General features: G+C 45.3%; 1 protein-coding gene and 1 pseudogene across 1 annotated transcript; one reads left to right on the top strand and one right to left on the bottom strand.

The window, feature by feature from the left end:
* The window catches only part of LOC135975143 (paired amphipathic helix protein Sin3a-like), a 365,185-nt pseudogene that overhangs the window by 104,003 nt on the left and 235,653 nt on the right, over positions 1 to 25,529 (top strand).
* On the bottom strand, positions 18,560 to 19,552 carry LOC135975446 (olfactory receptor 10A4-like). The gene has a single exon (XM_065566493.1). The coding sequence runs from the start codon at positions 19,550 to 19,552 to the stop codon at positions 18,560 to 18,562; it is 993 nt and encodes a 330-aa protein (XP_065422565.1).

Below are 25,529 nucleotides of genomic sequence, written 5' to 3'. Positions count from 1 at the left end.
TTGGGAAAGGTGTGTCAAAGAAGAAAAAGTGGACTGTGCATTATCCAAACATTCCATCAGCTATACCCCCAGTACCCCACGGAGAAGGACTGCCAGTTCCTGATGCACCAGAATCATTCTCACTTGAGTCAGATAAGGAAGAGGAAGAGGATGAAACTTCTGGTCCTGAACCATCAATGTCACAGGACCCACATTTTCTCCCATCCTCCTCCTCTGAATCACACCTCATAACACAAGATGAACTGAATAACCTTGTCAGGAATTTGGAACTACCCAAGAGTAAGTCAGAGCTGTTGGACGCCAGTCTACAGCAGTGGAATCTCCTGGCAGGTGATGTTAGGGTTTCCATGTTCCGTGACGGTCAAAAGGATCTTGTCCCATTCTTCTTCATGGAAGGTGATCTTGTAGCCTGCAACAACATCGATGGTGTGATGGCAGCCCTCAACATCGTTCACGATCCAGATGAGTGGAGACTGTTCATTGATTCATCGAAGACGAGTCTTAAAGCTGTTTTACTGCAGAATGGCAATGTTTTGCCATCAATTCCAGTTGGTCATGCAGTCCATATGAAGGAAACCTATGACAACATGAAAAAACTTTTGAGGTGCATAAACTATGACCAACATCAGTGGCAGCTTTGTGGCGATTTGAAGGTTGTTGCTCTCTTGCTTGGTCTGCAGACTGGATACACAAAGTACTGCTGTTTTCTCTGCGAATGGGATAGTCGTGCAAGAAATTCCCACTACATCAAGAAAGATTGGCCACTCCGACAGTCGTTGGAGCCTGGGAGGAAAAGTGTTCAGCATCAACCATTTGTTGAATCAAGGAAGATTTTATTACCACCCTTAAAGATCAAGCTGGGTCTGATGAAGAATGTTGTCAAGGCCATTGACAAAACACAAGCAACTTTCAAGTACCTCTGTAGAAAATTTCCAAGGTTAAGTGAAGCTAAGATAAAGGAAGGTGTCTTTGTTGGTCCTCAGATTCGTGAACTTCTTCGAGATGATGCATTTGACCATGCACTGCGTGGCAAGGAAAAGATGGCATGGAAAGCCTTCCAGTTAGTGGCAATAAATTTTCTCAGAAAAAACATGGCAGACAACTACAGGTTGTTGGTGGAAAACCTTCTCAAGGCATACAAAAGCCTTGGTTTCAACATGTCACTAAAGATACACTTTTTGCACTCTCATCTAGACTTTTTTCCACCAAACTGCAGAGCAGTGAGCAACGAGCATGGCGAGCGATTTCACCAGGACATTGCAACAATAGAGAAACGCTATCAGGGCAAATGGAGCCCATCAATGCTTGCAGATGATTGCTGGACAGTGACAAGAGATGCTCCATTTAATGAATACAAGAGACAAGCCAAAAAGCACCGAGTAGACACTGAATAGGACTAAACTATGTACATAACAGTTTTTTGCCTTTTGTTTCATAATAAATTGTATTTATATAACTCTTTTGCTGATTTTTAAAGTGTTACATAAACAGGACAGGTGAAATATTATCATGTAAAGCAACCATAAACACATGAAAAGACCTAGGTTTACAATTTATGATTAAAACTCTACTATCTACACAATATGCATAGACATAAAATGTAAAAACGTAAATATCTTAGAAACAGTAGCCAATCAGTTGTTTTAATGGTCATATTTGAATTCAGAACATCAAAATACATAATTAATAGCACATTTTATCTCTGAAGCAACGACTTCTCAAAAATTGTAGACCAGTGTAATCAGAGCAACCAGCAGTGGCCTGTTAGGAAACACATACATGTTAGCTTAGGCCTGGTCTACACTAGGCGTTTATGTCGAAGTTAGCGCCGTTACATTGAATTAACCCTGCACCCGTCCACACCGCGAAGCTATTTAGTTCGACATAGAGGTCTCTTAAATTCGACTTCTGTACTCCTCCCTGACGAGGGGAGTAGCGCTAAATTCGACATGGCCATGTCGAATTAGGCTAGGTGTGGATGGAAATCGACGCTAATAGCTCCGGGAGCTATCCCACAGTGTACCACTCTGTTGACGCTCTGGACAGCAGTCCGAGCTCGGATGCTCTGACCAGCCACACAGGAAAAGCCCCGGGAAAATTTGAATTCCTTTTCCTGTCTGGGCTGTTTGAATCTCATTTCCTTTTTGGACATTGTGGCGAGCTCAGCAGCACTGGCAACGATGCAGAGCTCTCCAGCAGTGATGGCTGTGCAATCTCAGAATAGAAAGAGGGCCCCAGCATGGACTGATCCGGAAGTCTTGGATCTGATCGCTGTGTGGGGCGATGAGTCCGTGCTTTCGAAGCTGCGATCCAAAAGAGGGAATGCAAAGATCTACGAGAAGATCTCCAAAGCCATGACAGAGAGAGGATACAGCCGGGATGCAACGCAGTGCCGCGTGAAAATCAAGGAGCTGAGACAAGGCTACCAGAAGACCAAAGAGGCAACCGGACCCTCCAGATCCCATCCCCAGACATCCCGTTTCTACGAGGCACTGCATTCCATCCTAGGTGCGGCCGCCACCACTACCCCACCACTGACCGTGGACTCTGAGGATGGGATATTGTCCACGGCCGGTTCCTAGGACATGTTAGCAAACGGGGAAGATGAGGAAGGAGATGAGGAGGACGAGGCAGTCGACAGCGCTTACAACGCTGATTTCCCCGACAGCCAGGATCTCTTCATCGCCCTTACAGAGATTCCCTACCAACCGTCCCCAGCCGTTAACCCGGACACAGAATCTGGGGAAGGATCAGCCAGTAAGTGTTTTAAACATCTAAACATTTATTTTTAACAGAACAGGAATATTAAGAATAACAAAAATGGGTTTCTCATGATTAGTTTGCCCTAGGCGCTTAACGTTTCAGTCCTGGGCAGTGCAACTATTGAAAAAAAAATCTAACAATGTCCGGTTTAGCATGATTGTCCTACCCAAGCCGCTCTACTGTTTAGTCCCTGCCAGTGCAGCTACAGTAAAATGCGGTCTATATGTCCGGGGATAGAGCAGAAATCCTCCTGGGACATCTTGAGGAAGCTCTCCTGGAGGTAATTGGAAAGCCTTTGCATCAGGTTCCTGGGGAGAGCGGCCTTATTGGGTCCTGCGCCACGAGACAATCAAGTACTCAGGGATCATTGCCCTGCAGAGCAGGGCGGCATACGGCCCTGGACTTTGGAGGCTTTCCCGAAGCATTCTTTCTTTCTCACTGTCTGAGATCCTCATTAGGTAGATGTCGCTCATGGTGACCTGCTTTGAATTAGGTAGGGGAATGTTAGTGTTGGGACTGTTTGCCCGTTCCTTTACTGAACTGTAACCGCTGGTTTGCAGCCACGCGGTGGAGGCGGGAGAGGGACAGCATACAGGGATCTTTCCCGGGGACAGCCGCGAGGGGGTGGGACAGGGGCAGAGTTCCTGCTTGCCGGATTGCTGGCAGCAGGGACTGGCATTGTTTTCAATGTGAAAGGAGGCCAGTGCTACTATTAAAGTTTTAAGCTGCCACAAGTCTACGGCTTACCATGTCTGCCTGCTACACAAATTCCGGTGTCCTGCCCCGCTTCTCAGATCTGCAGTGCAAGACCCCAGGCACTGAATGCGAAGGCCGAGAATTCAACCTTGTCCTGATTGAGCATGTGATAGGTGCTGTGCATGGTCTTGTTCACAGAGAAAGACTATGTTCTATGTTCACAACTACATTTATCTTTCTGAGGAATTCACTCCCTTTTTCCCATTCCAACAGCCACATCTGCGACTGTCTCACAACCTAGCCTGGCATCACACTCCCAGAGGCTAGCGCAGATTAGGCGTAGGAAGAAGAGGACATGTTCTCGGAACATATGGGCTGCTCCCGAGCCCAGGCAGCACAGCAGACCCAGTGGGGGGAGAACTTGTCCCAAATGCACCAAGCACACATGGAACGGGAGGAGAGGTGGCGGGAGGAAGACCAGCAGGCGACTCAAACGCTGCTTGGATTAATGAGGTAGCAAACGGACACGCTCCGGCGCCTTGTGGATGTTCTGCAGGAACGGAGGCAGGAGGACAGAGCCCCGCTGCAGTCTATCTGTAACCGCCCTCCCCCGCCACCAAGTCCCATACCCCCCTCAACCAAAGTGCAAAGAAGGAGGGGCGGCAGAGTCTGTGCAAACTCTCACTCCACCCCTGCAGACAGCTCTAGTAGTAGAAGGCTCTCATTCCCCAAAATTTGACAAGTTCTTTCCTTCCCGCCTCACACAAGCCCCCGTCCAAGTTTCACTTCCCAGTTCCATGTGTAGTTGCTAATAAAAAATAAGTTTCTGTTAATTACTGTTTCCATCATGTTCTTTTGGAGGAGCGGGGGAAGAGGGGGGAAGGGGGTTGGTAATTGGACAGGACAGTCACCTTTAGCAGGGTACATAGGCGGGGGCAGGTCCAGCAGCAGGGCACATACACAGTGCAGTCACTAGTTACCCTGGTCAGTCTGGGAGGTGGTTTTCATGTTCTGTGGTGGGGGGTGGGTTGCTCTGTGACTTTGTGGCTGGGGAGGGCAGTTACAGATCTTATGCGGCGGTCCTTATCCTGTATCACAGAGCCACGCAGCAGGGGATCTGTAACCGTCCTCCCCCTGCCACAAAGTCACATAGCGCCCCCATACACACAGTCCCGATCAGGAGGGGTGACAGGCTCCGTTGAAACAACCAGTCCACCACTGTGGAGCCTGTCAATCCTGGAGTTTAGAAGCGTCATTTGCGTCACTACACTACACCCGCTCCCCACCACAGTCTGCGTCCCTGGTTTAAAACATTCCCGCGAAAACAGTAATAAAGAAAACGGTGTTCATTAACAAAGTAGAAGTAATTTTATTTCTAAACGTGTGTTGGAAGGGGGTGAAGGGGGTATGTAACTGGAGAGGATAGTCAACATTAACTGGGTAAAGAAACAGGGGCAGGTTCAGCTTCTCTGTACACAAACTTAAAAGTCACAGGTTACCCTGCTCACTCAGGAACCTAGCTTTCAAAGACTCCCGGATGCACAGCGCGTCCTGCTAGGCTCTTCTAATCACCCGGCTGTTTGGCTGGGTGTAATCAGAAGCCAGGCTATTTGCCTCAACCTCCCACCCCACCATAAAGGTCTCCCCCTTGCTCTCATAGAGATTGTGGAGCACACAGCAAGCTGCTATAACAATGGGGATATTGGTTTCGCTGAGATCACAGCGAGTCAGTAAGCTTCTCCATCTCCCCTTGAGACGGCCAAAAGCACACTCCACCACCATTCTGCACTTGCTCAGGCGGTAGTTGAAGAGTTCTTTTTCACTGTCCAGGGCGCCAGTATAGGGCTTCATGAGCCAGGGCATTAGCGGGTAGGCTGGGTCCCCGAGGATGACTATAGACATCTCCACATCCCCAACAGTTATTTTGTGGTCCGGGAAGTAAGTACCTTCCTGCAGCCGTCTAAACAGACCAGAGTCCCTGAAAACACAAGTGTCATGAACCTTGCCCGGCCATCCGACGTAGATGTTCGTAAAACGACCCCTGTGGTCCACCAGTGCTTGCAGCACCATGGAAAAGTAGCCCTTTCTGTCAATGTACTGGCTGGCCTGGTGGTCCGGTGCCAGGATAGGGATGTGAGTTACATCTATGGTCCCACCGCAGTTTGGGAATCCCATCGCTGCGAAGCCACTTATGATCACCTCCACGTTTCCCAGGGTCACTACCTTTGACAGCAGTACATCAACGATTGCCTTGGCTACTTGCATCACAACAACCCCCACGGTAGATTTGCCCACGCCAAAGTGGTTCACGACTGACGGGTAGCTGTCTGGCGTTGCAAGCTTCCAGAGGGCTATGGCCACTCGCTTCTGGACAGTCAGGGCTGCTTGCATCCGGGTGTCATTGCGCTTCAGGGCAGGGGACAGCAATTCACAAAGTTCAAGGAAAGTTCCCTTATGCATGCGAAAGTTTCGCAGCCACTGGGATTCATCCCAGACCTCCAGCACTATGCGGTCCCACCAGTCAGTGCTTGTTTCCCGGGCCCAGAATCGCCATTCCACAACATCCACATGACCCATTGCCACCGTGATGTCCTCGGTGCTGGGTCCCATGCTTTCTGACAGGTCTGTGCTGCTCTCAGACTTCAGTCCCTCACCGCGGTGCCGTAGCCTCCTCGCCTGACTTATCTGCATCTGCCTCTGGGAAAGGTGGATGATAAGCTGCGAGGTGTTGAGAACGGCCACAACTGCAGCGATGGTCGCAGCGGGCTCCATGCTCGCAGTGCTGTGGCGTCCGCGCTGTCACTGACTAGAAAAGTGCGCGAACTGATTTCCCGCCGGCGCTTTCAGGGAGGGAGGGCGGGAGTGATGGACGGATGACGACAGTTACCCAAAAGCACCCTCGACACATTTTTTTACCCAGAAGGCATTGGCGGCTCCACCCAGAATTCCAGTGGGCAGCGGGGACTGCGGGAACTGTGGGATAGCTGCCCAAGGTGCACCGCTTCCAATGTCGACGCTTTCCCCATTAGTGTGGACTCACAAAGTCGAATTACTGTCCTTAGTATGGAAACACACGTTCGACTTTGTAATATCGATTCCAAAAATTCGATTTAAGTAAAATCGAACTACTCTCGTAGTGTAGACATACCCTTAGTATATACCCCACGATATGAATCCCTGGCAGTTACACAAGCCTAATTAGTTTCAGAGTAGCAGCCGTGTTAGTCTGTATCCGCAAAAAGAACAGGAGTACTTGTGGCACCTTAGAGACTAACAAATTTATTTGAGCATAAGCTTTCATGGGCTACACCCCACTTCATCAGATCCATAGAATGGAACATATAGTGAGGAGAGATATATACATACAGAGAACATAAAAAGGTGGGAGTTCCCCTCCCAACTCTAAGAGGCTAATTAATTAAGATGGGCTATTGTCAGCAAGAGAAAAAAAACTTTATACACCAATACACACATTGAATCTATTTCCCAATGTTAAGTATCCTCACACCCTCTTGTCAAACTGTCTTAAATGGGCCATCTTGATTATCAGTACACAAATTTTTTTAAAGGGGGTGTCTATACTGTATAATAGGCACCAGGGCACCAGAGTGTGGGGCTGCTGGAGGGTCAGGCAATGGTCAGAAATGATGTCAAAGACTTTGCTTTTTCAGCTCCTGCAGCTTTACACTCTCTTGTTCGTACAAAGCAGTGTATTTCCCTTCTGTCAGAGCCAATCCCCAGCCTCAGAGCAGTGAGGAAAATTAATTAATACTAAGGGAATTAATTACTCCAACAGTGTAACTATTTGCTACAGCTAATATACTGCCCGCCCTATGCTCGAGAAGGTGGCCAAGGTCAGGAGATGTGCTTGGATCTGGTATGGTCCTTGATCATTTTCCATTCATCATTGTTCAGAGTGGGCTTGATTTGCAAAGGGGCTGAGGTCTCATTAAGTTCAGTGGGAGTTTCAGGTCTCAAATGTTGCTGTAAATTAGAACCAATGGCTTGATAAGTGTCTGGAGAATAAAGTCACAAATAATTCACCTGCGGGAGCAGAACCTTTTCCCACTAGGCCCCGAATAGACATTTCATGCAGAGCAACAAGGATGATGGAACGGCCTGTAACTGTCGCCTAATAACATTTCCCTACGGAGCTAGTGCTGTAGTTTGTGTCTTTGAAAAAACACGAGATAATCTCTTCCAGGGCCGGCTCCACGTTTTCTGCCGCCCCAAGTGGCAAAAAAAAAAAAAAAAAAAAGCCGCAGCAGAGCAATCGCACCCATTCCACTCTTCAGTGGTAATTCCGTGGCAGGTCCTTCGCTCCGAGAGGGACTGAGGGACCCGCCGCCGAATTACTGCCAATCAGAATGGTGGTGGTGGAGGGTCTGGCTGGAGTCAGGGGACAAAGAGACTCGGCTGGGGCGGCGCATGACTACCATGATGGGTTGGGTTGGAGAGGCTGAAGATCCTCACTGGAGTGAAAGAAGATAGGAGCCAAAATGACTGGACAACAGAGTATACGAATCACATAAAGTAGAATAAAAAATAGAAAAAATAATACATTTATGAAAAGTGCAAAATAAATGTAAAATAGTAATAATGAATAAAATACAAAAATATTAACAGACTTATAAAAAGTAAAATAATAAAAACTGAAAAATAAAAGAATTGTAAAATACATAAAAACTATAAAAGGGGAAATAAAATAAAATGAAACTTAAAATATATATAAACAGCAATAAAATCAAAAAGGAAATACACGTAAAATATATTAAAAAGGTAAAAATATAACTATTAAGAAAAAACACACACACAAAAAGAAAGAAAAAAGAAGTACAATTGTAAAACAGAGGACGAGAGTCCATGGGGCTTGTGCTCCTATATCATAGGTGAGGAGCTTTGGTGTGTGCCCCTGTGTCCCCCTCTCTGCCCCGCATGTGGACAGGGCTAGACAGCAGTCTCACTCCGGCCATGCAGCCACCCCAGCCTGGGAGTGAGGGGCGGTGCCCTCCCGGGCTTCCGGACCCACAGACAAAGCCTGGGGGGAACCACTCCCATTTATACTTGCTGGACACAAGGCTCTTGCTTGTGTTGTACAGGAGGCTAAGCGACCCCCCTGTTATACACTGAGCAATGAGGGCTCCCTCCGTGTGGGTCAGAGGCGAGACCCTGCGCTCCAGGGATGAGGTAGCTGGTGGACTGACCCCACAACCACCAGGCACCTCTTCCATCAGTGTGGGGTCCCGTGCGGAGCGGATAAAGCACACGACCAATATGGTTGCAAGCTGAATCCAATCCTGTTTATTACAAGCTTTCTTTTATAGTTTTTCTTAACATTACATAACACAATTAGGCTATAATCACACATCTACCGATTGGACAAGAAGGAGAATCATGTGTTTATCACATGTATAGCCCCACACCAATTGGTTCAACCGTTCCTTACATAAGGCCATGATTTATTACCTTTACCTCATTTTATATAATCCCTAGACCACCAGGGGGCCTTACATAAGGCCATGATTTACTACTTTTACCTTATCTTATATAATCCCTAAACCACCAGGGGGCGCCTTTGTCTTACAAGGCCATGAGCTATTGCCTGGCAAGTGTCCCATCGTGACCCTTTTCTCCTCATGGAACTTTTCATTAGGTTGGCGTAAGGATGATACATCCCCACACATCAGTGGACGGTGACCCTGACTCCGGGAGAGACCTCCGGTAGAGCGAGAGAGAGACGGGGTGTCCCTCGGCTGGGCCCCCTGGGGCAAGATTCAGCCCAGCCGCACCGGGATACACAAGGTATTAGGTGGAAAGGGGAAGGAGAGAGAGAGCCAGGCTGGAGGCCTCCAGGCTCTGCTGACCTCTCTGAACCAGCCTGAGTGGGGGCCGTCGGGGCTTTTCCCAGCTTGTACCCAACTCACACAACCTTGTGACACAGGTCCGGGCCAAGCCTTCCGAATGAGGGGAGAGAAAAGGGCAACGCTGCCTCTGCCCGGGATGTGCAGGGAATCACCCCACCCTCCTGGAACTGCCCTTTGTGCATCCAGCTGGGATTGTAGCTCACTGAGACTTCCAGAGCCTGGCCCCAGTGCGGTCACACCGTAAGGGAGAACAGAAACACCTGCCTTTAAAATTCAACTGTATCTGGGGTGACCACACCTGTATTTCAAGTTCCCTAATAGAGGACACTGCTGTGGGGGTGTGAGCTCAAGGGGGTATTTTGGGGTGCTGGGGGGGTTGTGTACTGGGAGATGGTATTTGGGAGGTGCTGGACAGAGTATTTGGGGTGTGTAAAAGCAGGGGCGCCTCTCGGGACTGGGGGACCTCCCGCAGGCATGCCTCTGAAGGTAGCCTGACTGCCGTCCTCAGGGCGACCGTCAGGCCGCACCCCGTAGCTTGCCGCCCCAGGCAGGTGTTGCTGTGCTGCCAGTGCTCTCCTGACAGTGAGATGGCAAAGTTTGCAGATGATACTAAACTACTCAAGATAGTTAAGACCAAAGCAGATTGTGAAGAACTTCAAAAAGATCTCACCAAACTAAGTGATTGGGTAGCAAAATGGCAAATGAAATGTAATGTGGATAAATGTAAAGTAATGCACACTGGAAAAAATAACCCACACTATACATACAATATGATGGGGGCTAATTTAGCTACAACTAATCAGGAGAAAGATCTTGGAGTCATCATGGATAGTTCTCTGAAGGCGTCCATGCAGTGTGCAGCGGCAGTCAAAAAAGCAAACAGGGTGTTAGGAATCATTAAAAAAGGGATAGAGAATAAGACAGAGAATATCTTATTGCCCTTATATAAATCCATGGCATGCCCACATCTTGAATACTGCGTACAGAGGTTCAGAGAAGGGCAACTAAAATGATTAGGGGTTTGGAATGGGTCCCATATGAGGAGAGATTAAAGAGGCTAGGACTTTTCAGCTTGGAAAAGCGGAGACTAAGGGGGATATGATAGAGGTATATAAAATCATGAGTGGTGTGGAGAAAGTGAATAAGGAAAAGTTATTTACTTGTTCCCATAATATAAGAACTAAGGGCCACCAAACGAAATTAATGGGCAGCAGGTTTAAAACAAATAAAAGGAAGTTCTTTTTTACACAGCGCACAGTCAATCTGTGAAACTCCTTGCCTGAGGAGGTTGTGAAAGCTAGGACTGTAACAGGGTTTAAAAGAGAACTGGATACATTCATGGAGGCTAAGTCCGTTAATGGCTATTAGCCCAGATGGTTAAGGAGTGGTGTCCCTAGCTTCTGTTTGTCAGAGGGTGGAGATGGATGGCAGGAGAGAGATCACTGATCATTACTGGGCTGGATGGACGTTTGGTTGGATCCAGTATGGCCATTCTTATGTCTTATGTCACAGAAATCCATCCTGTCTGTTCATCCCTTAACTTCGTTCCTTAACTCTTTGTTCTGAACCATGATTTTCCATATCTTGCTTTTGGACACCGCATTCCACGTCCTGGTCTGTGAAGGTTCCCCACAATTTGTACTAAGCTATTGAATTAATGTATCTTGACTTTTACAAATTTCTTATCTGCTTATGTTAAATACTAAGTTATACTGTTGCTTGGTAGTGTGAGGTGTAGGTTAGCATGAGTGCACAGGACACTGGGAAGAACATACGCTAATTCAGTTTGTAGAACTGTCATGTATTCACATAATGGGGTGTATACTAACTTAATACATATGTGTTCGCTGACTGGACACAGCTTGTTTCTCTGATTATTATTGTATAAGGGCAACACCTTTCCTAAATTAATTAACAAAGCAGAGATGAGAGCATTTATGTGGGCTTTACCTTTTTTATCAAATTGTGTACATTGTTGGGAGTGTAGAGTGGGAAACCGAGTCACATGTCCATCCAATTTAGGCTTAATCAGTTTTGCCTTTATTTAATACAATTTAAAACAGAATTAATCTTACTTGTAGTGTCTGGACATACATTTCTGCCTCACAAGTAATAACAGACAAGACAGAATAAGTGAATGTTCCCAAGTTAAGACATTCTGGGGCACTGAAAAGTCCTTCCTTCCTCCATGATGTCAGTCCTCCTCACCTGCCTGGATCTCCTGTTCGGGTCCTTCGGTTTCATTCGTCGATTTCTGATCCAGCATTTCTCTAGCCCATTTTTATATGTATTTTCTTATTTTTTATGTATTTTACATATGTATTTTATACATATTTTTACATATGTACATATGTTTTTGTATACGTATATATATATATATATACATAATTTTACATATTTTATACATATTTTCATACATTTGCACATTTTCTATTGCTTAATTTTCCTCCATTCTTTAGTCAACACATTATCCATTGAATTTTACATAACCTGTTCATTAATTATGAACAAATGTTAATCATCTAATATCTACAATTTTCTTGATGTAGAGTGCTTCTTTGACTCGGGAATCACCAGGTGAAACTCTCTGCCCTGCGTTAAGCAGAATGTCAGACTAGATGATCAGCATTGGTCCCTTATGGCCTTTTAATCAATGAATCTATGATATACGCCATGATCTGTTAGCATAGACTGCTGAACCTGTGCAAAATGCCATGGAATTCAAGAGCCAGCTTCAAGAGTTGTTGTGTGATCTGATCAGGTTAGGCATTGAAAGATCCATCAGAGTCTTACATAGGAAACTGTTCATAAGTGCTGAGAAATATTATTTAAAATTAGGCAACAGGGAGCACCGGGGAAATCCATTAGACAGCCAAAAAAACTCAACGCAACCCAAATCCTAAAATGCTGCAATGGACTGACAGAGCAGGAAAAGGAAAAGCCTAAATGGAGTTGTCTGTAGAGATGGTTTGGCTTTTTCCATCATTAAAATTTTGGTGAAAATTGTAAAATTTGCAAAAACCAAGGTGAACATTTTATGAAAGGATTTCCATTTTAAGCTTCTTTTTTCTTTGACATTCCAGATATTGAAGATATTTAAAATTTGGGGTTTTTTGGTAACACAAGTTTCTCTTCCCATTCTCCTGATAGGTTTACAAGTCCAATTTTTTCAAATGGCAACATTTCAATTAAAAAGTGAGGGTCATCAGCAGTAATTCAACAAAACATATATTTATTTATTTCCCTCATTCCCCCTGTTTTAAGTAAGTCTAATTTTCATTCTCTGTTTTCGCCGATTGTGTGAAAAGATGCTCCTCTCTACTGTTTTCCTAAAGGCTCCCTTCACGTCTTTGTTCCTCAGAGTGTATATTATGGGATTCAATACAGGTGCTGCAACTGTGATCACTCTTTGGGGTGGAGATAGACTTGGGCCTCAGGTAGGTAAAAAGGTCCATTCCGTAGAACAAAGTCACCACCCTGAGATGGGAGGAGCAGGTGGAGAAGGCTTTATGCCTTCCCTCTGCCGTCAGCAGCTTGAGGATGGTGGAGATAATGCAGATGTAGGACAGGGTTATCAACAAAAAAGGGCCCATAATGAACAAAACTGACACAGTCAAGACCATAATCATATTTTTGGATATGTCCGTGCATGCCACCTTCAACACTGGTGGGATGTCACAGAAGAAGTGGTGGATGCGGTTGGAGCCACAGAAGGGCAGGCTGAAGATCCAAGTGGTCTGAACTACTTCCACTGAGATGCCGATGATCCATGAAGTACCCATGAGCTGTGCACATGTCTGGCCACTCATGATAGTTCTGTAGTGCAGGGGGTGACATATGGCGATGTAGCGGTTGTACGCCATGGCTGCTAAGAGGCAGCATTCACGTCAGGCCCATGATGGAGATGATGTACATCTGGGCAGTGCAGCCCGCGATGGTGATGGTCTTTTGGTCCACCAAGAGGTGAACCAGCAGCTGAGAGACCACACTGCTGGTGTAGCATATTTTCAAGAATGACAGGTTCACCAGAAAGAAATACATGGGGGTGTGGAGTGAGGGGTTTAGCTTTATAAGGAGGATAACAAGCAGGTTCCCCATCAGGGCGACCAGGTACGTGACCAGAAGCACCAGAAACAGAATGATTTGCAGCTTGTTAAGGTTTGAAAACCCCACCAGGATGAATACATCAGAGATGGTCTGGTTCTCTCCAGGGTCACTCTCTGAATAGGTCGTCTGTAAGAGTGGCAAAGAAAGAGACTGAATCTGAGGAATACTAAACATGTGGATGTGAATCAAACAATTCATACTGGTTTCCTTTCTGTTGGGATGCTTCAGACTAAAACCTGCTGCAATTCTGTATAGAAATATATAACTGGACCCAATCATCATGAGGCATAAGCTGGTGGAGCCACATTGATGTCAATCAAGCTGTGCCAATATAGGTCAGCTGGAGAGCTGACCACTTTGACACCAGTGGAACTACAGCTGATTTGCAACAGACGGGGGTCTGATGAATTGACTCTAAATGAGCTACATCAGTTTATACCAGCAATGGAGGTATACCAGTTTCCAGCATCGGGGGTTCTATTCTTCTTCTTTGAACACATTTTTTGTCTGTCTCCATGGAAATTAAAAAAGGGATCTTTTCTCCTTTCTGCGTTTCTTTTGTTTTCCCCTCAGGAATGTTATTCTATTCTATAACAATGTTTACCAAAATAAGATTTCGCAAAGAGGGTAATTATTTTTATTTATTTATTTATTTTTGTGGCATCCCAGGAAGCTTCTCAGGAAGGTGGGAGATTAGCATCTTCAAAGTCCTATTGTTCTCCCCAATGGCCAATCCAGACTGATTTCATTCTGTGTGGTGGGCGTTTTCCAGGTGTAAACCACCTTGTAATTGTTACATAGTCAATAGTCCTAAATTCAAATACAGTAATGATACATGCATATAAATAGGATAATCATATTCAGCAGATCATAAACTTTCCAATGATCTTTCACAAGACCCATCTTGCATAATATACATCTTAGATATGCTATAACCATATTATAACATTATTTCTATGAAGAATATGGGGTATAGTGTTTCACACACACATCCATAGATAGATAGATAGATAGATAGATAGATAGATATGAATACAGACACAACCCAGATGCTCAGAAACACACACTCTAAGATTCCCTGCCACTGTATGGAAAATTCAAATGAAGAAACCAATGACTTAATCCTGGTCCCATTGCAGACTGGGGCACAACACAATGGACTTCAGTGGGAGAATGGTTGGGGGCTTAAGTCATTCATCAATAGCCTACCTTGTTTAAGAAGAGTAGTTCCCTCTCCCAGCTGCAGACGCTAAGTGTGTTGAAGGAAAGAGAGGTGTTTTTATTTCATTCACTGGCTTCTGGGACCTACTCCCTAAAGGAAATTTCTTGTAATATTCTTCAAAGGAAGAACAATACTGCCTCAACCTGCAACAAAACAAAATTCACTAGGGAAGTCATTTCGTAGAAAGTTGTATCATCAATCATCATCATCGTGTGTATTTTCTAGATGAAAATCATAATAGGATTTACTAACTGTGGTAAATTGTGTGATAAAATTTTGTCTAGAAGAAGGAATGATTTGTCCAAAGCAACACAACACAGAGTCGGGGTTGACTAAGGTACAATGCCCAAGGCTCATGACTCCGGTTCCCCGATGTTCAGATTGTGTGCCCCATTCTTGTCTCAGAACCACGATTAGAACCCAGGAGCTCAGACTCCCAGTCCCAACTGCTCTAAACTTTAGGCCCCACTCCCCTCCCAGAGCTGGGAACAGAACCCAGGAGTCCTCAGTCTTAGACTCCACTGTCCCAATCACAGGGCCCATTTCCCTCCTAGAGGACCAGATCCAAAGCCCATCGAAGTCAGTGGGACTATTCCCTTTTACTCCAGTAAGTTTGCAGTGGGACCAGAATCAGGGCTAGTTCCCAGGAGCATTAGAATAAACTCTGTGTGGAAGCTGAGAGGTGCTGGGGGTAGTGCGCTTCAGGGAGTGGGGTGATGAGCTCAGCTGGGAGCACTCTCAATTCTAAGACAGTGTTGACCCCATTACTCCAGCATGGAAGAAGGAGGCTGTGCTATTGGGACTGTGGTGGGATTCTCAGTTTGAGGCACACTTCCCCCTTAGTCAGTGCTGGAAGCAATGCCCCAGTGTAGCACCAGTGGGCGCTGATCTATAGGGATGGGCCTGGAGGGCTCTGTGGGATGTTCTCAGCTTCATTGATCCCAACGTCCCAGTTCAGCAGTAAGGGGTGCTGTACAGCAGGGAATAGGGTGGAGGACTCATTAAGGGACATTCTCCTCTGTGGGTCAGTGTAACCCCCATGCTCCAGACCAGCTCCAAGGGATGACATGCTGCAAAGAGCTGGGTGGGGTCTCACCTGGTGGGGCTCGGCTGTCTCTTGGTCCATGCTGACCCCTTGTGCTTCAGCAGGGCACCACGTGGCCCTGTGCCGCAAGGAGCAAGGTGAGGGGCTCAGCTGCGGACCATCTCCCATCAGAATGGCTGCTTAGCACAGTGCCCCAGCATGGCGCTTGGGAGACCTCTGCTGCAGAGGGTGGGTAGGGTGGATTAGCAGGGGATGCTCTCCCCTTAAAGTTGGTGCTGACCCTCAGCAACTCATCACAGTGGAAGGGGACACTGTTTCTGGTGGATGTTATATCTTTTGGATGAGCTGTAAATGAAAGATCTTTCCTGACCACCGTGGCCATGAATGAGTCTATGGGGCTGTTTATAAGTGGAGGGGGCAGCAGTGGCACATACACACACATTGAGCATGGCTCATTTCCTCCTGTCGGGGGGACAGTCACTCACTCACTCACATGTGCACGCACATACAAACTGAGGATGGCTCATTACCCCAAGCAGGTAGAAACAGTCTCTCTCTCTCTCTCTCTCTCTCTCTCTCTCTCACACACACACAGACTCTCACACACACACATGCTGAGCAGGGCTCATTCTCTCCATCTGTGGACAACAATCTGTTGCCTGATCTATTGAATGTATCTTGATCATATTACCAGTTTACTTCCCCTATTCATCATTCTGAAACTTGGTAGGTTCTTGTCCCAAGATCAGGCCCAGTATTATCAGAATCACTGTTCAGTTGGGAACCCCCATGTGCATGGTTGCAACACTCACACTTAGGAGATTACATTATATGGAAAATGGATTTATTAACACAGTTAGGAAATTCACAAACACTCCATCCCAGCACGGCCGTTAGCCATAATACAGAAGGAGCTGAGCATCCCTATACTTACACTACCCCTTGCAAAACAACCCAAAGAGTTAAGTACAGAGGGGTAGCCGTGTTAGTCTGGATCTGTAAAAAGCATCAGAGAGTCCTGTGGCACCTTTAAGACTACCAGATGTATTGGAGCATAAGGTTTCGTGGGTGAATACCCACTTCGTCAGACGCATATAATGGAAATTTCCAGAGGAAGGTATAAATATGCAGGCAAGAATCAGTCTGCAGATAACGAGGTTAGTTCAATCAGGGAGGAAGAGGTCCTCTGCTGGCAGTTGAGGTGTGAACACCAAGGGAGGAGAAACTGCTTTTGTAGTTGGCTAGCCATTCACAGTCTTTGTTTAATCCTGATCTGATGGTGTTAAATTTGCAAATGAACTGAAGCTCAGTCCAAAGAGAAACCACTGAGCTTCAGTTCATTTGCAAATTTGACACCATCAGATCAGGATTAAACAAAGATTGTGAATGGCTAGCCAATTAGCCCAATGAGCCCAATGCTAGCATTTCTCCAGCATTGGGCTCATTTTCATATGTGTTCTCATTCATGTTGCTATTCTCAATTGCCCCCAAACTTTATCCAACACATTATCCATTGAATTTTACAGAGCCTATATATTATTCATGCACAAGTGTTAATAACCTAATGCCTAAAATGTTCTTGCTGAATTTGTAGTTTCTGGAACATGTTGCCCTAGGCCACTCTGCTTCTAAGTTTCTCAGAGAAAGGGAGTTTTTTTGTTTATCATTACATGTATGTAACTCTCACTTCTTCCAACATGACACATTGCTTATCTTCTTAACAGTATCATTTTAAACAAATCAGCAAATTCTATCAAAGAGAAATAATAAAAGCCAAGACATACAGCCAGCCAGTGCATCTTAAAAATGCATTATAGGGATATTTAGGGAAAGAAGGCATATAGTCCTGTAATTGCTGAGCTAGGGATAGAGGTTTTAAATTTGGTATTTATTATACGTAGGAAGTGATATAGGTAGACAAGCCAACAGAGTAGTATTTCTCATTATAAGAATATACAAATGTATGTTATCATATAGTTATACAAAGATGTACCATATACACAGGCTTTTGGTGCAATATTGTTATACATTTTTCGGACCACTTATATGAGTTTATAACACAGCTATTATTTTACATATGTAATATAAACCATGTACAGTGCTTCTCTGACTCAGGAATCACCAGGTTGAAATTCTCTGCCCTGCGTTAAGCAGGATGTCAAACTAGAAGATCAAAATGGTTCCCCATGGCCTTTTAATCAATGAATCTATGGTATGCACCATGATCTGCTAGCATAGGCTCTGAACCTGTGCAAAATGATATAGAAGTCAGTAGCCAGCTCCTCGAGTTGTTGTTTGACCTGATCATGTTAGGAATTGAAAGATCCATCAGAGTCTTACACAGGAAGCCATTCATAAGTGTTGAGGAATGTTATTTAAAATTAGACCAGAGGGAGCACTGGGGAAATGCAATCAAGAGACAGGCCAAAAAAATCCAACCCAGGAAAAGGAGAAGCCTAAATATACTTTTCTGTAGAACAGGTTGGAATTTTTCAAGTATTAAAATTTTGATGAAAATTGTTAAAATTGCACAAACCAAGGTCAGTGTTTCATGAAATATTTCTCATTTTGAGCTTATTTTTTGCTTTGACATTTCACATTTTGAAGATATAAAATCAAGACACTACTTGGACTACATTTTCTCATTTGATTTTTCAGTGAAGTTTAAATCCTGTTAATAGGTTCTATCAAATTTTCATCAAAATTTAAATATTTAAAACATTTATGAGTTTTTTTTCCCATTTTCCCGACAGGTTTACAAGAGGTCAAAGTTTTTCAAATGGCAAAATTTCAATTAAAAAAATGAGGGTCATCAGGAGTAATTCAACAAATTGTTTATGAATTTTCCTCATTCCCCCTGTTTTAATTAACTCTATCTTTCATTCCCTGTTTTCTCTGGTTGTGTGAAAAGATGCTCTTCTCTACTGTTTTTCTAAAGGCTCCCTTCACGTCTTTGTTCCTCAGAGTGTATATTATGGGGTTCAACACTGGTCCCACAATTGTGTTCATGAGTGAAAGCATTTGATCACTCTCCAGGGTGAAGCTAGACTTGAGCCCCAGGTAAGTGATAAGAGCCATTCCATAGAACAAAGTCACCACCATGAGGTGGGAGGAGCAGGTGGAGAAGGCTTTATTCCTTCCCTCCACCGATGGCAGCATGAAGATGGTGGAAATAATGCAGATGTAAGACAGGATTATCAATAAAAAAGGGCCTATGATTAACAGAACTGACACAGTGAAGACCATAATCTCATTTTTGGATGTATCCATGCATGCCATCCTCAACACTGGTAGGATATCACAGAAGTAGTGGTGGATGCGGTTGGAGCCACAGAAGGGCAGGCTGAAGATCCAAGTGATCTGAGCTACTTCCACTGAGATGCCAATGATCCATGAAGCACCCACAAGATGTGCACACGCCCGGCCACTCATGATAGTTTTGTAGCTCAAGGGGTGACATATGGCCACGTAACGGTCATACGCCATGACTGCTAGGAGGCAGCATTCCGTCAGGCCCATGATGGTGATGACATACATCTGGGCAGCGCAGCCCACAATGGTGATGGTCTTTTGCTCCACCAGGAGGTGAATCAGCAACTGAGGGACCACACTGGTGGTGTAGCAGATTTCCAAGAATGACAGGTTCACCAGGAAGAAATACATGGGGGTGTGGAGTGAGGGGTTTAGCTTTATAAGGAGGATAACAAGCAAGTTCCCCATCAGGGCTACCAGGTAGGTGACCAGAAGCACCAGAAACAGAACGATTTGCAGCTTGTCAAGGTTTGAAAACCCCACCAGGATGAATACATCAGAGATGGTCTGGTTCTCTCCTGGGTGGCTCTCAGAGTAGATCATCTGTATGGGGTGACAAAGAAAGATACTGAATCTGAGATTCTATTTTTCCTCTTCGAACTCATTTTTTTCAGTCTACATAAAAAATCAAAAAGGGATATTTCTTTCTTTCTTTCTTTCTTTCTTTCTTTCTTTCTTTCTTTCTTTCTTTCTTTCTTTCTTTCTTTCTCCTCTGAGAATGTTATTCTTTAGCCACATTTACCAAATAAGATTTCTCAAATGAGGGCAAATGCTGATCTCATTCGGCTCTTAATCATGAGAATTGTTATATGAATGCAAGTATTCCCACTGCAGTTACAAGTCACAAAAGTGAGGACTACTCACATGAATAAACTGATGCTGCTGAATCCAATTGGTTTGAAGCCCTTTGAAGAATGAGAAGCATGATAAATGGTGAAAACAATGGGGGATTTTGGCCTTTTGTGTACTAAAAATGTTATTCTTCCCTAAATATTAGAGAACAATTGCAATCATTCCATCCTTTATCATCACAGTATCTGAAATGCATTTGTTTCTCTCAACATACAAAAGAAGAGCTAGGGCCAGTACCTTTGCTGGTGTAAATTTTAACAGCTCCATGGGTATAAAAAGAGCTATACTTATTTACACCAATTGAAGATCTTTGTCTTATGACATTGCTATAAAGAATTTTACACGAATGAAGATCCTAGAATGTTAGAAGGTTTTCCACAGATGTTTTACTTCAAGGTTACTTGTTGACAAGGAACTTCCTAATAATGGGCATGAAAGTGAAATGACAGAGTTGAAATAAAAATGAGCAATAACAAAGATATTGTATTTTGCATACCCTTAGCACCTTCAATACGTGGCTCTCAAAGCAACGCATCAAATAATAGTGAGCTACTAAGGGGGAAATGGGGAATGATTAGGGGAATGATGGGGTGAAGAGACTGGGTTTACACTGCGAGTCAGCATTCCTGATACCTGAAACTCTGCCATCGCTACAGAACCATTCTCCTGGAAATTGAACACACACACACACACACATACACACACACATACACACACATTAAAAGGGAATGAAGTAGAGAAAATTAAATCCAATAACCAAAGCACACTGTAGTGGAGCTCTATGCAGAGTGCACTACACAGAACAATTTAAAACAAAAGGGAATGTTTTTCTCTAAATAGCGAGACCTGGGGAAGAGGTGGGAATTCTTCTGCCTCTCTTAAGAGATACTCTGGGGAGCCTCTATTGATGTTTGTGAGTACTTTCCTCACCATGACCATTGCACTAAATGCAGAGCTGGCTGGAAAATGTGAAATTCCAATATTCCAATATTTGTTTTCACCCTGAATTTATATGAAAAGTTGAAATAGCGAAACCCCTAATTTCGATTCAGAAGAGTCTATATGAAATCAAATGGAAAATTGAAAACTGCCATTGACATCAACATTTTTTCATGGAAAACATCAATACTGAGGAAATCATAGTTTCAGAAGGGATTTGGATTTATTTCTTTATTTGTTGGCTGACATTTGGATGGGCAAATGTAGAAATTTACTCATCATTAGGAGTAAGGTCTGTATAGATGCTTTTCACTGGCAGTTGAGTGATATTTTCACAGCTCTTGAAGGCATCTGGACACTCCATTTATATACAGAAGAACATGAAATCAACAAAAGAAACAGACATTATGTGTAGAGCCCTGCAAATCCGCAGGTATCCGCTTTATATCCGCGGATATCCGTGGACTATTTTTGCAGATAGCAGCGCAGATTCAGATACAACTTTTTTACGTGTGCAAGGCTCTGATGGTAGCAGCCGGGTGGTCAGCTGTGAGGAGCTGCAGTGCGGACCCTCTACATGCACTGGGCGGAGGTCCTGGGGGCAGGGACATGGGCCGGGGGCTGCTCTGGGCTCCATCCAGGGCAGGTGGATGGTCCATTGCAGCTCCCCACAGCTGCCCACCCAGCTCTTACCATGGCCGGCCTGCGGCTCCAAGCAGGCCCCCCTGCCGGAGCCAGAGAGCTGTGCTGGCAGCTGTGGGGAGCCTGGGTTCCTCCACCTGCCCTGGGCGGAGGGCCCGAGCAGCCTCCAGCCCATGTCCTTGCCTCCCAGACCCCGCCTAGGGCCAGTGCAGGGATGCAGGCTCCCTGCAGTTGCCAGTGCAGCTCTCTGGCTCCAGAGGGAGGTGGAGGGGCTCAGAGCCCTAGCCTGGCCATCCTAAGAGTCAGGAGGGCAACTGTGCAGAGTCGCCGTGGTCGCTCCACCTGCCCAGTGTGTGGGTTCTGAGTAGCCCCCGGGCAGTTCCACAGGTCACCCTCCCCTCCATCTCCAGCAAGGGCAGCATGGAATCCAGACGGGGACCGCGGCAGACCCTCCACCTGCCCATGGGGTGGGGTGAGGGGATGAGAGCAGCCCCAGGCTGTGTTCCCACCCCACAGGATCCCCACCTGGCTGAGGGCAGGTGGAGGGTCCGCGACTCCCGCACAGCTCTCCCCGACCATGCTCAGGCAGAGGTGGGTCTCAGAGCCTCAGCCTGGCCATGGTAAGTAGAGCCCTGCAAATCCACAGATATCTGCAGATATCCACATCCATGCATGTGAATGTCTGCAGACAATTTTTGTGGATTGTGTATCGGATGCAGATATGCATTTTTTTGTATCTGTGCAGGGCTCTCATTATGTGGAGAGAGGGTTGAAGTAAATTCAGCTAAAAGAGACAACCACTTAACTCTTGGGCACCAGGTGTGGTGCATTCACCATGGTCGGATCCTAGGAGTGGACTCTCCTATTAAAAGAGATCAGATTGAGCTCTCCCAGCCAACTGTATTCAGATCCAAATAAAAGACCCATCTCAAGAAAAACATTTCCATTTTGATTCAATGGATGATGATAAGGATTGGGGAACTGAGGGCAGTAAGGACGAGAGGAGGGAGAAGCAAGAAACACCACCAACAAAACAACAACAGCAACAAAATAATATATAGACCTATGGCCTGATGATGGGTATGTCTAGTACTTATCTATCACTCTGGTGGGCACTATGGAATTATGGACCAGAATTTCACCAAGAGGAAATTAGCAAAACACCACTGAAGTCAAGCTTATGACCTGACCCATGATTGTTAATTAGTTCAGTTCAGAATGATAGATAGATAGATAGATAGATAGATAGATAGATAGATAGATAGATAGATAGATAGATAGATAGATAATGAACATAGACACAACCCATATGCTCAGACACACACTACGATTCTCTGCCAATGTATGGAAAATTCAAATGAAGAAACCAGTGACATGATCTTGCTCTCATTGCAGACTGGGGCACAATGTCCATACACTTCAGTGGGAGAATGGTTGGGGGCTTAAGTTATTCGTCTATAGCCTACCTTGTTTAAGAAGAGTAGTTCCTTCTCCCAGCTGCAGACGCTAAGTGTGTTGAAGGAAAGAGAGGTGTTTTTATTTCATTCACTGCCTTCTAGGGCCTACGCCCTGAAGAAAATTTCTTGTAATATTCCTCAGAGGAAGAACAATTCTGCCTCAAACTGCAACAAAACAAAATTCACTAGGGTAATCATTTCGTAGGCAGTTGTATCATCATTATCATCATTATGTGTGTTTTCTAGATGAAAATCGTAATGGGATTTACTAATTGTGGTAAAGCGTGTGATACTTTTTGTCTAGAGACATGTTGAGGAAGAATTACTTGTTCAAAAACAACACAAAGAGCCAGGAACAACACCCAAAGCTCAGATTGTGAGCCCCACTCCGGTCTCAGAGCCACGATTAGAACCCAGGAGCTCAGACTCCCAGTCCCAACTGCTCTAAATATTAGACCCCACTCCCCTCCCGGAGCTGGGAACAGAACCCAGGAGTCCTCAGTCTTAGACTCCACTGCCCCAACCATAGGGCCCATTTCCCTCCTAGAAGACCAGATCCAAAGTCCATCAAAGTCAGCAGGACTATTCCCTTTTACTCCAGTAAGTTTGCAGTGTGACCAGAATCAGGACTAGTTCCCAGGAACATTAGAAAAAACTCTATGTTGAAGCTGAGCAGTGCTAGGGGGTAGTGTGCTGCAGAGAATGGGGTGATGGGCTCAGCTGGAAGCACTCTCATTTCTTAGACAGTGCTGACCCCATTACTCCAGCATGGCCGTAGTGGGGGCTGTGCTACTGGGAGTGGGGTGGGATGCTCAATTTGAGGCACTCTTCCCCCTTAGTCAGTGCTGCTAGCAGTGCTCCAGCGTGGCACTAGGGGCCGCTGAGCTGCAGGGACGGATTCTGTAGGATTTTCTCAGTTTGATTGATCCTAATGTCCCAGTTCAGCAATAGGGGTCACTGTGCTGCAGAGAAGAGGATGGAGGACTCATTAAGGGACATTCTCCTCTGTGGCTCAGTACTAACCCCAGTGCTCCACAATAGATCCAAGGGATGACATGATGCAAAGAGCTGGGTGGGGTCTCACTTCGGGGGGACACTATTGTCTCTTGGTCCATGCTGACCCCCTGAGCCTGAGCCAGGCACCACGTAGCCCTGTGCTGCAAGGAGTTGGGTGAGAGGCTCAGCAGTGGACCTGCTCCTATCAGGCTGCTTACCACAGTGCCCCAGCGCTTTCTTGACCAACAGTTGTCATCAACAAGTCCTTGGGGCTGTTCACAAGAGGAAGAGGCAGCAGGGGCATGTGCACACACACACTGAGCATGACTCATTCCTTCCAGCAGCGGATGGCAGCCCCCCCACACACACACACACATACATTGAGCATGGCTTCCCATTCCCTTGTGGTTACCTATCCGCTGTTTGCAACACTCGTCATTATGACAAAACAATAAACAGAGCCTTGTGATGTTTTGTGACTTAAACCTGTCTTATGAAAGGAGACTGAAAGAGCTTGCCTTGTTTAGCCTAACCAAAAGAAGGCTGAGGGGAGACATGATTGCTCTCTATAAATATATCAGAGGGATAAATCCTAGGGAGGGAGAGGAATTATTTAAGCTTAGTATCAATGTGGACGCAAGAAGGAATGGATATAAACTGTCCATCAGGAAATTTAGACTTGAAATTAGAAAAAAGTTTCTAACCATCAGAGGAGTCAAGTTCTGGAATAGCCCTCCAAGGGGAGTAGTGGGAGCAAAAGACATATCTGGCTTCAATACTAAGCTTGATAAGTTTATGGAGGGGATGGTGTGATGGGATAGCCTAATTTTGGCATTTAATTGATCTTTGAGTATCAGCGGTAAAGATGCCGAATGGCCTGTGATGGGATGTTAGTTGGTGTGGGATCTGAGTTACTACAGAGAATTCTTTCCTGGGTGTCTAGCTGGTGAGTCTTGCCCACATGCTCAGGGTTTAACTGATCGCCATATTTGGGGTCAGGAAGGAAGTTTCCTCCAGGACAGATTGGCAGAGTCCCTGGGAGTTTTTCACCTTCCTCTGTAGTGTGGGGCATGGGTCACTTGCAGGAGGATACTCTGCACCTTGGAGTCTTTAAACCATGATTTGAGGACTTCAATAACTCAGACATAGGTTAAGGGTTTATTACAGGAGTGGGTGAGTGGGATTCTTTGGCCTGCGTTGTGCAGGAGGTCAGACTAGACGATCATAATGGTCCCTTCTGACCTTAAAGTCTATGAGTCTATGAGTCTATAGTTTACTTCCTTATGCCAACTCATTGAGCAACTGCTCCTGTTCAGGCTAGAAGGCCTTCTACTTACACTCATTGCTTAAGCTATTCTTGTATGCAGTGCTAATGTAGCTGTCTGGGTCCCAGGATACTAGAGAGACAAAGCGGGTGAGGTAATATCTTTTCCTGGACCAAATTCTGTTTCTCTCACCAACAGTAAAAGGTATTATCTCACCAATCTTGTCTTTCTAAGTAGTTTTTATAAGTCTAGAGCTACAGATCTTTTGTGTTTCTGTTATCCGTTCCTCACCCCTTTATCCTTTACTTACTATATAACTATCATCATTGCATGGCTATATGCTCACTTCATGGGCTACAAGTCACACAT

This window comes from Chrysemys picta, chromosome 13 (assembly GCF_011386835.1).
Source record: "Chrysemys picta bellii isolate R12L10 chromosome 13, ASM1138683v2, whole genome shotgun sequence".
NCBI lineage: Eukaryota > Metazoa > Chordata > Testudines > Emydidae > Chrysemys > Chrysemys picta.
Note: the sequence above shows the minus strand (reverse complement) of the source record. Positions and strands in the feature narration are given on the sequence as shown.